General features: G+C 39.5%; 1 protein-coding gene across 2 annotated transcripts in view; it reads right to left on the reverse strand.

Moving 5' to 3' along the window:
- ADAMTS3 (ADAM metallopeptidase with thrombospondin type 1 motif 3) overlaps positions 1-17,436 on the reverse strand; it is a 231,854-nt gene that overhangs the window by 195,969 nt on the left and 18,449 nt on the right. The window contains exon 3 of one of the 2 annotated variants that reach the window (XM_004617908.2): positions 11,302-11,708. In XM_004617908.2, coding sequence (XP_004617965.2) covers positions 11,302-11,708 — 407 coding nt within the window. Of the gene's footprint in view, positions 1-11,301; positions 11,739-17,436 lie in introns of both variants that reach the window. The other variant, XM_055138716.1, reaches the window with a different exon arrangement.

A 17,436-nucleotide genomic window follows, 5' to 3' on the forward strand; every position in this document is an offset into this window, starting at 1 on the left:
AGACAAGAAAAAATTGGTTTAACAAAAAGGAAGACTGGTGTCCAAATATAGTAAACAAAAGAACGATGGAAATATGAGAGGAATGAAATCTTGTAACACGTTCATTCTCAAGATGTCGTATTACCTGGATGCTTACACACTTGAATCATTTAAAGACGCAATTAGGCTAACTATATTGAGCCTACTCTACCAAATTAACTTGGAATCTATTTTTAGAGACTTTTAAGGGGTTGTGGCACTTAATGATCATTAGAACCACTGATGTAAACCTTAAAATTCATAATAAGGTGTTTAGATTTTAATGGGATATTAATGAAGGTTTCTAAAGAGAGAAAAGTTCTTCAAATTTAAAATAATTACCCTAGATTCTATGTAAGTGATGAAACAGGATAAGAATGGATTATAAAAGACCAGTTAGAAATCACTGCATAGGGGGCTGGAGCAATAGCACAGTGGGTAGGGTGTTTGCCTTGCACGTGGCCGATCCAGGTTCGATTCCCAGCACCCCATATGGTCCCCTGAGCACTGCCAGGAGTAATTCCTGAGTGCAGAGCCAGGAGTAACCCCTGTACATCGTCGGGTGTGACCCAAAAAGCAAATAAAAAAAAAAGAAATCATTGCATAATCTATGAAAGAGATTACACTGGTAATATCAACGTTGTAGTATTGGATATTTAATAAGTAAGTTGTATAGAAAATCCTCAAGACTTACAGATCTGACGTGAGAAATGAGAATAAAATAAGCAACATAGCATAGGCTTCACTTTCTGCATTACAAATAATGCGTGTGTGTGTGAGAGAGAGAGAGACAGAAAGAGAGAGTGAGAGAGAGAGAGGAGAGAGAGAGAGAAATCAGGCAAGAGTGGTTTTCAAGGAATGATCTTTGTTCCTATACAATTTGAGATGGTTATTGGAGATCCTTAAGAAGACGCTGAATAGGCTGAAGACACACACAAGTCTGGAATTCAAGAGAGGTCAGGGCCGGACAGACTCATCATTATCTGGATAATATTTCAAGTCATGAAATCTGATGAGATCATGTAGGTTGAGAACACAGATACAAAAGGAGTATGAGTCAAACCCAGAGCTGCTGAACGGACAGCTCTAGAAGGCTGACTCATGGGAGCCCAAGGTCTGGAAAGTCACTGAGAATCTCAAGGCAACTGGAATCTCAAGGCCTCTGTGTGAGGCGGAACTAGTGGACAGTTCTACCACTTATTCTCAAAAGCAAAGTGACTTTAGAAACTCCTAGCCTCTGAGTAACTACTGGTTATGTAGCATGAGTTCACTTTAAAGTTCTGCCTACCATTAAGGAATCTTCATAGGAATCAAAAAAGGAACTTTAAGATTAGTCAAATTAAGTGGTCCATCCAAGTTCAATTTTATATTCTGCCAGAACTTGGGCTGGGGAAATGCCACCCACTAGGCTTTCAATGGACCTACAGCTTTCAGGCAAAGGAGAACAAGAAAGGACATTGTATTTGTGCAATTATTCCACTGCAGGTGCTGAGTCAAACTAGATGAGATTATGACCGGGCAGTAAGCAAGAATCAAGACAGTACTATAAATCAAAAAAGTTGAAATCCCTTACCAGAAGGAGCAGATAACCTGAAAAAGTATCCGATATCATAGTACATAAACAAGAAACAGACAGTTGAGTTAGACTTTGGCACTAACTGAGAATTTATTTAAAAAAATGCAAACATGTAGGTCTCTCTGCAGACCTATTAAATAAAATACGCTGAAGTAGCAACTAGAAATTTCTGTCTGAACAAGATCTCCATGAAATTCTGATGTCCATTCAGGAAACAAGACTCTGGGGGAGAATAATCAACTTAAGCGGCTATTCCTGATATGCAATATATGAGGAATTTTTTTCCAAGGACATGGCTCATCAATAGAATGGCATAATATTCCTATGTTGAGGCAACTTAGTATTTCCTTAATAGCATATCCACAGAATAAACAGCCCCTTCTGCTGCTAATATATTAGAATTCAATATATTAAGATATATGAGTATGTGCATATATATGTCTATAACCATATTTATGAAATATATGAATATATGGATACACTTCTTTTATACTGGACAACTTTATATTTCATTAGGAGCCTAGCTGAAGTACTTCCAAAAAGGGTAAAAGCAGTTACCCTTATAGTTTCTTTGGAGACTATAAGAACATAGGATTTATTTATAGTAGATTATTTTACAAAGAAAAAAATTAGAAAGCAACCATATTTCAATTTTTGTAAAATAACATTCATACATGCAACTTTCACATTAGACTATGCAACGAATAATACTCAGTGGTCAGTATTACACTTTGATGTCTCCGTTGGTCAGGAATGTACTGTTCATAAGAATAACTTAAAATAAAAACTGAGTCATACTACATCGGTCTAAGAAGGAAATGCCAAAGGCTTATAATTGACCTTTTCCTAATTTTAGATTCCTGAGCCTATAGAATCTGGCAAAGGAAATGATTTAGGAATAACTGTCACTATACTAAAAAAATTAAACATGAATGTTTTGATGATTTTAATTACATAAGATAAGTTTATATAAAGAGAATAATTTGCTGTCAGTGGGATCACAAATTTTACTTTTATTAATGACTGTAGCACTGTAGCACTGTCGTCCTATTGTTCATCGATTTGCTGGAGGGGGCACCAGTAATGTCTCCATTGTGAGACTTGTTACTGTTTCTGGCATATCAAATACTCCACAGGTAGTAACTATAAGAAAAATGATTATTTAATACATACAAATTATTTTCCTCATACTTTAAAGCAAAAGCACTTACTCAAAGTCCTTACACTAGGAATGGGGAAGAACAAGAAAACTCCATAAATACTCCATAAATAGGACCAAACAGATCAATCTAAAAATCATTCTCTGGGGCTGGAGCAATAGCACAGTGGGTAGGGCGGTTGCCTTGCACACGGCCGACCCGGGTTTGATTCCCAGCATCCCACATGGTCACCCAAGCACCACCAGGGGTAGTTCCTGAGTGCAAAACCAGGAGCAACTCCTGAGCATCGCTGGGTGTGACCCAAAAAGCAATAAATAAATAAATAAATAAATAGATAAATAAATAAATAAAATGAAAATCATTCTCATAAGTATTTCTAAACTTTTTCCAAGCACAGCATAATACCAATAGTTAGATTCTAGGGTCAATAATGCTTGGCGTCTTCCCTAATCATTATGCTATCTATTGTGACCCTACAGTTAAATTCAAAGGTAACAATGATGTGTATCCAACCAAACAAAGCCAGAAATCTCACAATGACTTCATTTTATCTGCACCCATATCACTAAGCTTCGTCTGCATTCTTGTCTTGGCAGCCAGCTCATACCATCCTTCTGAGCCAGATATGCAAAATAAAAGACTATATGAAGCTAGGCAGGAAAGTATGAGATATTGGCACCTGCTAAGCAAGATCAAATATCCTGCAAGCCCAAAGGAGGTATTAACCCAAGATTCCAATCACTATGTTAAAAGCATCTTGTTTCACAGATAAAGCTAAATAAAATGTTTCCCACTGTGTTTGGATTGCTAACATTTGCAGAATCTCTCAATAAGGGCTGTTCTTCATTTTCTTGTGGGCTTCACATGCTCAGAGTAGGTCCCATGATGTTTACATGACACCCCAGCATCTAATAGTACAGTCCTTTAAACCTTCAAAGATTTTCTACCTCTAGAAGAAGTAGGTCTTCTTAAAATCTCATATTTTAAATTCAGGTCAGAAAGTCTTATTTGCTAATCAAAACTTTTAATCACCAAAACCCCAACAATATACTTTGCTAATGATATTTAAATTTAATATGCTCTTTCTGGTAGTTCACACTGGGGACCCACCCAGCCACATTTATCTTCATCCATCTGAATGCTTTCACACAGCTGTAGAATTTGTACTCCTTACCATATGCACATATGTTTTCACGGAAGATTCTAGAGTAGGAAAAAAATATATATATATATATATGTATATATATATATAAGATAACCTATTAACAACCAGCACATAACTGGAAGTATGGTATCAATGAGGATTGTAAAATCCCAAACATATACAATATATAACACCTAAAACTACAGAATTCTACCTCTATCCCAAAAATATCCCATCCTGAGAAAATTAATTTAAAATATCTGATCAGGGCTCAGAGGGAGAGTACAAGGGAGAGTACAGCAGGGAAAGTGCTTGATTTGCATCAAACCCTGGTTTGATTCCTGGACCTGGCAAAGGTAAATAAGCCCAGCTCGGAGGACTTTATCTCTCGGAGGGTCATGTGTGGCCAAATCCCAGCAAGAAGCACTGAGACCTATCATATCTCTGCTTTTCCTGACTAAATGAAACTAGAGGTCTTCCACCATTCATTCAAAAAGGGCCAATGTCATCTGCTTTTTACTTTATACTTGCAAAAAGGAGAGGATGAAAACTTGAGCTTCTTCTAATCCCTGGCTTCGAAAACAACCGCGTGTTGTAACTGTCTGGGAGTGAAAATTTCAGTCCTTCAGTCGTGATACTTCTAATGTATCTTAATCACCTTTTGTTTCATTAATAAATCACATTTATACCTTCTGTAGGCACCTTCCCAGGGAGAAAAATGATGGGAGCTAACTGGCCTTTAGGAAGCAGTTTCTTCTTAAAAAGCAGCTGTTCAAATGTCAATGTCTAAAGATCAGTCCTAGAAAACCATCTTTTCTGAATCCACTATAAATAGATGAGGATTTATACCCATTTTCAGCAGCAAACGTCTCATTTACCAGGTGGAGCTTCATTTAAGATTACTGGTCAAAAGCTCTCAAATCCAGGCACGCTGTCCAAGTCAAAGACTTTTCAAGTGCCTCTGATGTGAGATACTGAAACGGGCATGACAACAGCATGTTCTTCAAGAGACCAACCCCAAAGTAAACCTTTCTAAAGGCAAGGAAGTCAAAAGCTTCTTTTTTTTTTTCTTGCCCAGTTTTTCAATTGTCCAAAATGCTTCACTGGGCAAAATCCCAACATTTAAAGCCATATGAAAGGTCTAACACCTTTGATATTAAACTAATGTAAGTACATTTCGGAAAAGAGGTCCTGTTTCTACGGCCCCTAAATTGTTACCTCGGGTTTCCAAGAGCCCCTATTCTCTAGGGTCATGTGTGACCGATTCTCAGCTGCCTGTTTTAAACAGTTCTAAGAGGATAGAGGGAGAGGATCTCTCTGTTTGAACCTGGCCTCTTTTGAGTTCACCTATTTTATGGTTTGTTGTACTCAATAGCCTGGAGAGAGGAATTCCCAGAGTTAAAAAATGTTGAAAACTTCTGTCCTGGATAAAACTTCTCTGGTCGTTAAAATAGCCCATAAGGAAACCACCGAGTTGGATAATCTAGTGCAACCACAAGCCGGCGGCCGGCCCTCCCACCCCCAGGGAGGCCCTCTGATGACAATCCCGGGGAACCGAGCTGCTCCAGGAAGGCCGGGGCAACCCAGCAGCCGCATGTTATGAAACGCAGATAGAAAACCTACTACCCCTGGGTACCACAAAATACAAACACAGCTGCGAGCTGCCACTGAGCCACTATAGGAGGTGGGGGGTGGGGGGGTGGCAATTTACTGGTGTTACAGAGCAAATGACAAGGCTCCGAGGAAGACCGTCCAGCTGGAATTCACTGCCCAGTGAATTCGTGGAGCCAGAAGCGTCCACTCGTTGACTGTGTGAATGTGTGTTGTCACCAAGACTCCGGGGCCTCTCATTTCAGACGGAGCCAAGCGGTCAGCCACATCACCGCCGCTTAGCCAAAGACCACAAGAAGCACAAGTGGCGCTGACACGCTGGCGTGCCGGCAGGAAGCTGGAATATTTCAGGAAAAGAGGAAAGAAGAGCCTATCGACAAAAGCTGACCCTTCACTCGGTTTTCTGGGTGAGTCTAGAGGGGCTTTATTCCACTTTGAGAGGTTTTTTTTTGGGGGGGGGTATTTATTTATTTACTTGTTTATTTATTTATTTTTGCTTTTTTGGGGGGGTCACACCCAACGACGTTCAGGGGTTACTCCTTGCTCTGCACTCGGGGATCCCTCCTGGCAGTACCTAGGGGAACCATATGGGACGCCGCAGATCGAACCTGGGTCGCCCGCGTGCAAGGCAAATGCCCTACTCGCTGCACTATCGCCCCAGCCCCCGTTTTATTCCACCTCGGATGCTGTCAGAAAGCGCGGACTGAACCTTTCAGTCATCTTTGCCTTTCAGCAGTGTAGACCAGAGCAGGAATAAAACTTGAGGAGCTTCTCACTCTGGAATCTGGCTGCAGTCAGGAAGTGGAAAAGTGATGGGAAGAAGTGTGTGTGTGAATGTGTTTGTGCATGTGCGTGTGCATGTGCGTGTGCGTGTGTGTGTGTGTGTGTGTGTGTATTAAGGGGAGGGTCACTCCGCCTGCAGCGTGTGGGCATGTGCGTGCGTGCACCGGGGAGGGAAGGGGAGCACGCATGTGAGCGCGCACTGAGACCAGCCCTGTGCTCTGCGGCCAGGCGCTGCAGGCTCTTTTGGTTCCTTCCTTGCTTCAGTCGCCCCATGAGGCCCCGAATGGCCTCTTATCCCTAGAACCCTGCCTCCTGACCAGGCCAGGTGGTGAGGCCCTAGCCTGCTTACTGCAGTGAGAGCACTTCCGTTGTCTAAAAAGGTGTTACTGATTGAAACCTTCATGGAGCGCGATTTAGCTAACCTTGCCTCTTTGGCAAGCCTGGGGCACCAGCAAAGGATATGGATGTGGGTCCCATGCCTCAATTTCTTAGAACCCTGTAAGAGGGCAGGGGTCCCCTCAGATGTCCTTCTGCCCCACTGTGAAAGCGCTGAGGCTTGTGAGATTTATTTGTTGAGAAAGAGTGAGGTAGGAGAGAGCAATTGGGGTCCCTTCACCCACAGTGTGGGCACCAGGGGCTGATGAAAGCTCTTCCCAATCCGGATCCCCCCCTTGCCCCTCCCCACCCACCAAGGACCCTCTCTGATGTTTCCTGTAATTCACAGCGCCCCACTTCTTGCTAATGCCCCACCTACCAATCTGCACTTTGATTAGTCTTTCTACCAGCTCTCCTCTCTTGCTTTGGTTGAAGTAAATACCTTGATAGTTAAAGAAATAGAAGTCATTCGAATAATCACCTATTAAAAAACACATACAGGCCAAGTCAGAGAGAAACAGTGTTCTAAACCACAATAGATATATATCTTGGTCAATTCCTCAGTGCAGAAGATTGTCATGATGACTTCAGAAACTCACAGAATACATTATCTTTGTCTAGATCACACTGTGACTGTAAATGTTCGTCCATGCACTTTGTAATTCTCCTCAATAATGAGTTTGCTAAAATGACTTTCCTGAAATTACTTCATACAGTTGTCCTGAAGAGCAGATTGCCCTGGCAATTCACAGTCTAGTTAACACTGTAGCACTGTCAACCCGTTGTTCACCGATTTGCTCAAGCAGGTGCCAGTAACATCTCCATTGTGAGACTTGTTACTGTTTTTGGCATATAGAATACGCAACAGGTAGCTTGCCAGGCCCTACCATGTGGGCGGGATACTCTCGCTAGATTGCCAGGCTGTCAGAGAGGGACAGAGGAATCGAACCCAGGTCAGCCGCGTGCAAGGCAAATGCCCTACCCACTGTACTATCGCTCCAGACCACAGTCCAGTTAGAGGGGTAAAATAGTTAAACATCTCTACTTGCTTCTCAAACCATATGCAGGAGGAAGAGTTTTTACCCCTACCCAACGGGCCTTCAACTGAAATTTTTGTAAAATACAATAAAACTAATTATGAGAATATAAAAATTAAAAGTGAACTGTAGAACACCATCCATGTAGCACTGTAGCACGGTAGTTCCATTATTCATCAGTTTTCTAGAGCGGGCACCAGTAACATCTCTATTGTGAGACTCGTTGTTACTATTTTTGGCATATCAAATACACCACAGGTAACTTGCCAGAACACCATCCATATTTTTTTTAGTCCTAGAATCATGCCAAAACAACGAATTTCTAGTTACTAAAAGTGTTTCTAAAGATTTACTCTCACTTATTATTCAAAAACCTGAGCTTGGGTGTGTACTTTGAGTGTCACTGTTTTTGGTTTGGGTTTTTAATAAAGTATTCTGCTCCATACAAACTGAGTCTGCTACCCACTCCAAACTTAATACATCAAAAACTAGACAGCATCAGAGGAAAATACAGGTAGACTTTGACTCAGGAAGAAAGCCACTTCATGAAATCTCTGTCTTAGTTGAAACAATGTCTATGTACCTTTTCCAGAAGTGCAAGAGAACTCAGAACACTGGAATCCCTTGTATACCAAACTACAGTTAACCAAACCTAAAGGACTAGACTGACATCCAAAGAGGCTTCAATAACATTGTTTGCCATTATCAGAAGACTTAATGAATAAGAGGTTTTCCCAATATTATCAAGCCATAAGTAAAAGTAATTTTTCCCACTATTTCTCGGATCTGAGAATAACTGTATGACTATATATCTCATCATGATAATCCTCCATATTCTACATCCATCTGTGATTCCCTGCTTCCCTTTATAATGTCAAGGAGGACTAGCTTATTAAAAAGCAAAAAGAATCAGCTACTTTGCCAGATTTATTTATATTTCCATTCATAAACTCCCCTCTTCATCTCTGCTATGTGCCATTCATTGAAATTTGAAGAATCTGATCTCAGTTTAATGAAACAGCTGCTGATGTCATCCCTCCAGTTTGAGGACCTATTGTCCATAACCCTACTTCTCTTCTTCTCATTCACTGTCATTCTTCCTCCTGGGAGCTGGAAATTATAGTCAAGGTTTTCGTTTCTCCATATTCATCTAGAAAGCACCACAGGGAGAGGCCATACCTGCTCTTTTCTTGGACCAGGATGAGCTCCTAGGCTACTTATCTCTGGTCAAAATTCTGTCCCATTCACAAAAATCTCTCTAAAAGATACTGCCAGTAATCATTAATCATCAATTCTTTAAGTTAATCATAATCCATTTATCAATAATCATGTCAAAAATGTCTGGCAAATAAAAAAAATGCATCAATACACAGTAAATAATTCATAATGTTTATATATTTTATATATAACATTTATATTTTATTTGCCAGATAGTTTGGAAAATTTAGAGCTCTGAGTTCCACGAGATGGTAACCATTTCACAGTTCCTGCAAGAATTCTTGATTTGGAATTGACTTCTCACAAATATCGTTAATAAGCTAAGTACACAAACAGACACACAGTATGGGCAGGTATCTGAAAAATGAAAATGTAATTCTAATGGCGAACACTCATTTTATTTTATATATGTTTTTATGCCTTATAACAACTGCTATTGCCCCAGACTTTGGGATCTATAATTAGATAATTTGACATGAACAATAAGAAAGTTACTGACTGCTATGTCAGGTTTAAAAATCACTGTGAGAGGAGGTGGTACTGAAAGGTGTTATACATGAAACCCTATCAGCAACAGGATAGTAAACGGAAACCACAGTGCACAGACACACACACACACACACACACACACACACACACACACACTCTCACAAACTGGTGTGAGGGAGACAAATGGGAGAGATGGGGCTGGAGGATTCACTTGGTGGAAGGAAGTGGACACTGGCGCAGGGTCCAGTGTTGTAAAACTGTATGCCTGAAACCTAGTGATGAATAACTTTGTGATTTCATGGTGACTAAAACTAAATCTAAAAATCAATGGATTTTAATAAAATAAAATGGAGAAAAAGACCTAAATACTTAACAAACATCAGTTGGTTTTGTGAATACAAAATAAAAAATAATAAAAATTGCTGTGATAATCCATTGAAGTAATTTCCAGACTTTCATTTTCCTTACTGATTTCCAAGCCAGTATCTATTTTTCATCTTTTTCCCAATGTTTTCATTTTAACTGATATTAAAAACACACATTTTTATGCGACAAAATAAAAAATGACATTCCAGTTCCTATTCATTTTACTTAAATGTATTACAAAACAGTGCCATTTTATGTAATTTTTTTTTCTCTTTCAGTACTATTGAATCAAGCTCTCTCAGCAAACACGTTAGTCTATAAAGTGCTTCCCACTTGACTTTGTTTTTTATTCAGTGAATGGATTCTATTCAACCGTTGCACAGAATGAAAATTTGAGAAATTCCTTTTGTCTTAGACCTCCAAGTCATGGTCCAGCAACAAACTTAAGAGCACAGATTCTACAGTAATAGAACTCAGCTAGGAGACTTGTACCTATCGCATGAACTCGGCTCAGTGTTCTGTGCTGACTCTGAATATCTCCAGAATATCAAGAGACAGGATGCTACACAAATAAAGTAAAAAACAATGAACATGAGCTCACCAGTATTTGGTGAGCTACATGGTCTCATAATTCTTTGGGGTTGAGTTTATGCACAGTGAGGATAGTAAGTGTACTTACAGCACTGTTGGACGACTAGTTAAAATAGAATAATTCTGAGCAGAAGTATAAGGAATATTTTGAAAACTACTAGAAGCAGTGACAAAGAAAGGAAAATAAAAGGAATTGCTCTGAACTCCCAAGAAACAGCAGCCTGGCAACCACAGAAAGAAAAAAAGTTGCTTTTTTTCTGAACAAAGACTTGGAGTCAACTGTGAGAGGAAGAGGCATAAACATTGACACAGTTTTCAAATAACACTGGAGATACACAACGAATAACATTTCACCTCTGATTAGTATATAAAGGGCAAGTTTCCACTGGCCTCAGCAACAAAACTGAAGAGCAATCTCTGGGTATTTTGTTTGAAAATAGTCTCAAAGTCACCAACCAGAGAAAACTACATATCATGTTCATAAAGTAGTGTTATTTAAATCAATTCTCGTAGGGAATCTGCTTGTTTCCCATTTTTGCATTCTGTGGTGAAGAAAAGTAATGCTTTCAAAATACTTTAAGAAGATATGCAAAGTTTCCACATAAGTGAAATGCTATAGCTCTAGTGGAATCTATTTCTTGAAAACATTTTCAGAATGTTTTGAAAGAAATAAGAAAATAAAATTCCTCAATGTAATACAAGTAAAATAGAAGCCAGAAAAAAAAAGGCTAAATAGTTGTCTTTTATCTCTTGGAATAATGTCTGCCTGCCACAGATTAAGCCAGAGCACACATCTTTGACAGGTAAATGATTTTGAATACTTCTCCCTGAACTTAAAATATCATGAGACTTCCTTGTCACCTCTACCCTTCAAGCAGTGATGAAGTCCCAAACACCTGCAAACTCAGACATACAAAAGGGAACAACTCTTACCAGACCATCACAGTTGCTAATGGCAACAGAGGTTCCTGGAACGTCCATGATGTCACCAACATAAGCACAGTTAGTCTGCAATGGCTCCATTTTCCAGATTCTTTCGGAAATGCCACTTGGCTGATGATCATCCCCGGGGCTGGTTATATTCCCAGGTCCCAGATCAGTCTCTCGCCATTCCACAACAGCCCCCGGTGCAACTAGTTGAGAATTGGGTTTTAGCCGAAGATGAAAATCTCTCCCAAATGCTGTGATGTTAAAGAACAACTGCTCTGAGCTGGAAGAAACGTCTCTTGTTGACCTCTTTTTGTGATTTGCAGAAAGAACATGGGAGAGATACCGTCCTTCTAGGTTCGTGCTGACTGGAGTCACTAGCTCATACTCCCTCTGGTTCTTTATTGGTAAATCTGTTGGATGAAAAATAGAATTGTAGAACCCTGTGTGACAAGAAAAAACAGCACAACAAAACAGGCATCAAAGGCCTGTATCATAAGGCAACATTGCAATTTACATAATAAAATATTCCTGGATCATCTGAGTAATAAGTTTTGAAAGCATCAATCATTTCTCAGTGGCATTGAGGTAGCTCTATGTTGAATAAAATATTTTTCTATCTTACAAAAAGGTCTTTATGATTATTTGTACCTCATTATGTTTGACTACATATACATAAGCTTAGCTTGCCTGCTTGTATTATGATTACTCCCAATTAATTAATTGTTGGTATAACTGACACCTGCTATAAACGTTCAACTAAGTTGCCCTAGATAGAATAATTACATTCTGATAAATTTTATTTCTTCCCTTTAGGAATCCTAGAATTTATATTATTTAAATAGATATATTATGTTGCATCTACCATAGGTCTATAATTTGAATACCATAGTTTATGGACTGTATCTATGAACACATTCCATCATAACAACCCTAATAATCACAGATCACAGGTAAGAAAACTTAGATATAAGGGGCATGTTCTAAGGTAAAAAAAAAAACAAACTCAAATGTCATCTCAAGTCATACTCTTAAGTTCACATACTTATTCTGCCACATCATTCCATGTCCCATAAATCACTGAACATTTTCAGAAAATTAGAAGAGAAGATTTTTAGAAAATAAATTATCTATAAGTTGAACTACAGTCTAGAGCAAGTGGCATTTTACATTCTATTCTTGACATGGGACAGAATCATTTCCATGAACATCTATCTGGAATCTACTTTTCAATACACGTTGGTCACAACTTCTTTGATCTAGTCAAATGTGAATACTGTGGCTGTCAAAATAAAATCATCCAAGGGAAAGATACCACACTGAATGATCCATTAACCCTTTAATCGAAATAATTTTGAAATCAGAAATCAGCGGACAACAGCTGAGGAAAAGAAAAAGAGGAAGGAAACTAAAAGAAAGAAAATAAGCGTGGAGGGAGAGCACTACAGATGGTTCCTGAGCACAGAGGCAAGAGTAGTCACACCTGAGCATCTGTGTGTGCCCTCCCTCCAAATAATTTTTTTTAAATAAAAGATAGCCCGAAAAGGAAGTATCTGAAAAAATGAATTTAAAAGTGTCTACCTTAATAACGCTATCATAAACAACTCCTGTATGTAAAGGTCACTGAAAAAATTACTCACAAACACTACTCACCAACAGAAAATGCATGTCATGTGTCATTCAAGGAAGCAGAGCCTAAGGCCTGAAAATGAGCCTACAACCTATGCTAGGGAAGTTTTCTTATGGAATCTTCGTTTTCATTATGTTCATGCTTTTAAAATAATTCAAAAAGAGTGCAGGAAAAAAGACAAATGAGGGTGTTGTTCAACTTGGAAACTCTTTGAGTCCATGTTTGTTATGATTATGCCACTTAGAATGACTAGTGTATTTAAACAGAATATCTTCCTCTATTAAATGCATACAGCAAGGAACAGTGTTGTAAATATTTACCAGGCAGAGGAGGAATGTGATGGTCATCACAGAGACAAGTGACTGGCTCCAGTAGTAGCTGCTTCCGAACCACCATCCCCGAATGTACCTTCTCTATATCACTGTCAGGACCTAAACTGGATATTTAGTTGTACACAATCTCAAAGATTTGGTCTCCCTTACCACCAAATCCATGATGAATATTTTTAGAAACTCCCACTTTGAGAACTTGATCTTGGGGTAAAGAAATCAAGTATCTGGAAAATCAGGACAGAGTGGGGAATGTCCACACTAAAGGAAAATCAAGCTCTTAGATGTTGACTGACAGTCTAATGCAAATTAAGCATCGATTCCTTGAGGACTGGTGAATTCCTCTTTCAACCTGGTATTTTAGAAGCAATTTAATACAAAATTTTGTATCTACCAGGATCTCTTGTCAGTAGAACGTGGTTAATGCACATCAAGTTACTATATTTAACATATACAAAGTTAGGAATGCAAGCAACCAGAGAACTTTTGCTTTGTTTATACTGCAGTATGTTCTGCCTTAGGAGACCTGCTACCCAAAGCCCAGAACATCTGGCTAACCCCATAAGCCTGGTTATAACTCTTTCTCTAGCCATCAGTTTACAACTTAAGGAAAGAAAAATGCTTACTTTCAATGTATGGATTTCCCATATACACTGAAATGCACAGAACACAAGAGTAGACAATACACTCGTGCATAGAAAATTAAGTGACTAGAAAACTAGAAATTTTAGGAAGAATGCAGAGGCACCTTCATACCAAAAGAACAGTGAAAGCCCCGTGCATACCGGACACCAGTTACACCCTAGCTTGTCTGGGACAGTTCCAATTTTCACTGGCACACTATAAGGTTAGAATTTTTAATCACAATCAAAATGGTATAATTTTAGGGAGCTTTATCTTCTCAACTGCTAAATAATAAATCATCACCAAATGTACACACAAGAAACACTGCTAAAACTGAGCCCTGAATGAATCATTATCCAATGGGGACTTAAAGTAACCAAGAGAAAGGATGCACTTAGCCACCCCGGAGATTCCTTGCAGCTCTCTGAGCTGATGACCAAGTGGCCACCCAGTCACCTGCCATTTGTTATCACTATCAAAGGACACTTTGATTTGTGCTCAAGAATATATCTTCTCGGTGCTCTGTGATGCTCTTACAAACGCACAGCTGCCCTGTGCTCCCCACCTCACCCCACTGTCGGGCTGTTTCCTTCTCGCAGTGAGGCCCAAGGGGGCCACAGATTCCATAAATCTATGTACGTACCTTTGTATAGAAGCGCTGTGCTTGCCTAGGGAATAATCATTAGCATTGTGCTAATGATTCATGCGAGGTGTTCTGGGATGGGTGTGTGGCCAGCTCACAGCTTCCCCGCACCATCAACCCCGTCAACACCTCCATTCACACAGACTGTAACTCAACTCTGGAATGTCTCGTACAGCGAGATTGTCATCTGCTGTGAGTCCCGTGGCACTTCTCCTGCACCCCAGCATGGAAGGTGCAGATTCTCATGTCCACACTTAGCCCTCAGCTTGTCATTCTGCTTGAACTTTTCACTAAATAAATAGTGTTTTGGGTGAACAAAAAAAAAAAAAAAAGAATATGTCTCCTCTTCACAACAACCACAGCAGATAGATGATTTTTTTTTCTTTTTGGGTCACACCCAGTAGTGCACAGGGGTTACTCCTGGCTCTGCACTCAGAAATTACTCCTGGCAGTGCTGAGGGACCATATGGGATGCTGGGAATCGAACCTGGGTCGGCCGCGTGCAAGGCAAACGCCCTACCCGCTGTGCTATCACTCCAGCCCAGCAGATAGGTAAATTTACCTCTAACTTACAAATGAGAAGGCAGACTTAAAAGTTCGATTCTAATCCTTTTGAGTCTGAAGTCCATGTTGCCATCTGTCTCTCTTTTGGGGGCCAGGGGTGTTGGAGGCCACATGTGGTGATGCTCAGGATTCCAGATCATACTACAGGCTCTGCAGTCAGGGACCCCTCCTGGTCATACTCGGGGGACCATGTGGGTTGCTGGGGATTGAACCCAGGCTGGCCGCTTGCAAGATACTCCTCCTATCTCCTGGGCTATCTCTCCAGCCTCAGAGCTCTCATGTTGAACAAAGAAATCTTAGCTACATATTTTTTCTAATAAACCATCACTTTGCTTCCTTCTGTATCAAAGCTCTTCAAACAATAACTAATAATAGCTGTATCCAAGTTTCTTGCCATACTCATCTTTCTCCAACCAACTCCAATCAAGGTCTTGTTGAGTTCACTAGTGATGGCATGTTGCCAAACCACGTTGCCTTCTAGGACACCATTCCTCCCAATTTTCCTTGTTCTTCACTGGTCTCACCTCCTACTTCCTTCTCCACGCCGTATTTTTCTATAACCTATACACACACATTGCAGTACGACCCAGGCCCTGGATTCTTCTCTTAGGCACAAATCCTTTCTAGTTTTAGGCTCTGGGGAATGATATGGAAGTGAGCTCATCCATATTTTTGACTCTGAAGTCCGTAAGTTATATCTGTCGACTCTGGTTTTCATCTATGAACTTCTTTAGCTAACTCATTTGCCTATGGATCTTCTCCACATACTCACTAAGCATCTCAATTTAATATTTACAAAACTAAAGTTCCTAACTAGATCCTACCATATATGTTCTCCTTTCCCATGTCAGTAAATGACAACCCATCCTCCCTGTAACTCAAACCAAAAATGTGACTAAGCCATCCCTAATTCTTCTCACTCACAAGTCAAATCTTATATATCTTTTTCAGGTTCCTAAGTCAAGCTTTTTCATGCACATTGATTCTAGCAATACCACATTCGTTTCTCTTTATTTTTTAATGATAAATGCTTTTATAGAATATGGCACTGCTTCTGCATTCAGATATTTTCATTTTCACTGATTTTTCATTATAAGGAATCAATCAACTGCATTGGAAATGTCACTGAATTTCAATTTAATTCATTCTATTTGATTAATGCCTTAAAATTACAGAATTAATGCCTAGTTTTTGTTGCCATTGCTGTTATTTTTTTATTCTGCTCTGGATTTTTTTCTTTTTTGTGACCACTACTCTATCATTATTAGTTTACAAATCTAGTATTTTAACAAAATCTATTAACTTTACCTGCAAAATATCATCATACGCTGACCACTGCTCTCACTCTTCCTGCTACCACACTAATCCAAACTACGATTGTCTCAGTATAGAATGAGCCTCAATTGTCCCTGATTCTGCTATTTCCCTTTTTAGGTTAGTCTTTAAACAGAGCCGAGATAATTAAAGTGATCATATCACTCTTCTCAAAAACTCATCCCACACAGAGTAAAATCACTCTCAAGACCTATACTGGGAATTCTCACATATCAAGTCCCTTGTGTTTGCTGTGGACTCTGCCAAATTGTCTTACTCCAGTGAGTCACATGGTTGACTCAATTCTTTCAGGTCTTGACTTAAATGACCCTCCCAGTGAGGTCTGTCCTTATCAACAGTAACCAACTCATCACTCGCTTAGCCCCTAAAAGATAAAAATAAGAAATCCTTACTTTCCCCCTTCCAAACCCCCATTACCTGACACACAATAAACTGTTTATTTGTTCTTTCTATTTCTACTAGTAGATTAGTTTCAAGAGAGCAGGTGGGTCTATCTGTTATCTTCCCTCTCGTTCCCCAGAGCCTAAAACAAAACCTAAAGTAAAAGTTACTCAATAATATGTGAATGAATAAACGACAATGAATAATGAATAAGTGACAGCAGACTGCTTCTTCATTCCCTACACACTAATTTACCCTCAAGCAATAAATGACAGCAAACCAAACGGCTCAAATTATCATCTACTTCTATAGCATGAACTTAGTTGGCAAATGCTGACTATATTCTTAAAGTTCTAGGTGACCGGCTTGTATTTTTTAAAATCCAGTTCTTATATTTCAAGCTACTAAGGACAACAACAGAAAATGTCCTAATCACTAAAACAGATGTCCTGAATGCGGAACAGTACTTCTTATTCCTAGGAGCAGAGAGCAGGAAATCAGCGGCCACTCTGCAATCCCCCTGGATATCCACAGAATTACAATCATACAGGTCAAACACCAAGAAGACCTTGAAAAATCATCTAATCCTTGCCTCTTCCTGATAATGAAAGCATCACCAGGAGATGGAATTCTGC

Source organism: Sorex araneus, chromosome 5, assembly GCF_027595985.1.
Source record: "Sorex araneus isolate mSorAra2 chromosome 5, mSorAra2.pri, whole genome shotgun sequence".
In the NCBI taxonomy this organism is placed as follows: domain Eukaryota; kingdom Metazoa; phylum Chordata; class Mammalia; order Eulipotyphla; family Soricidae; genus Sorex; species Sorex araneus.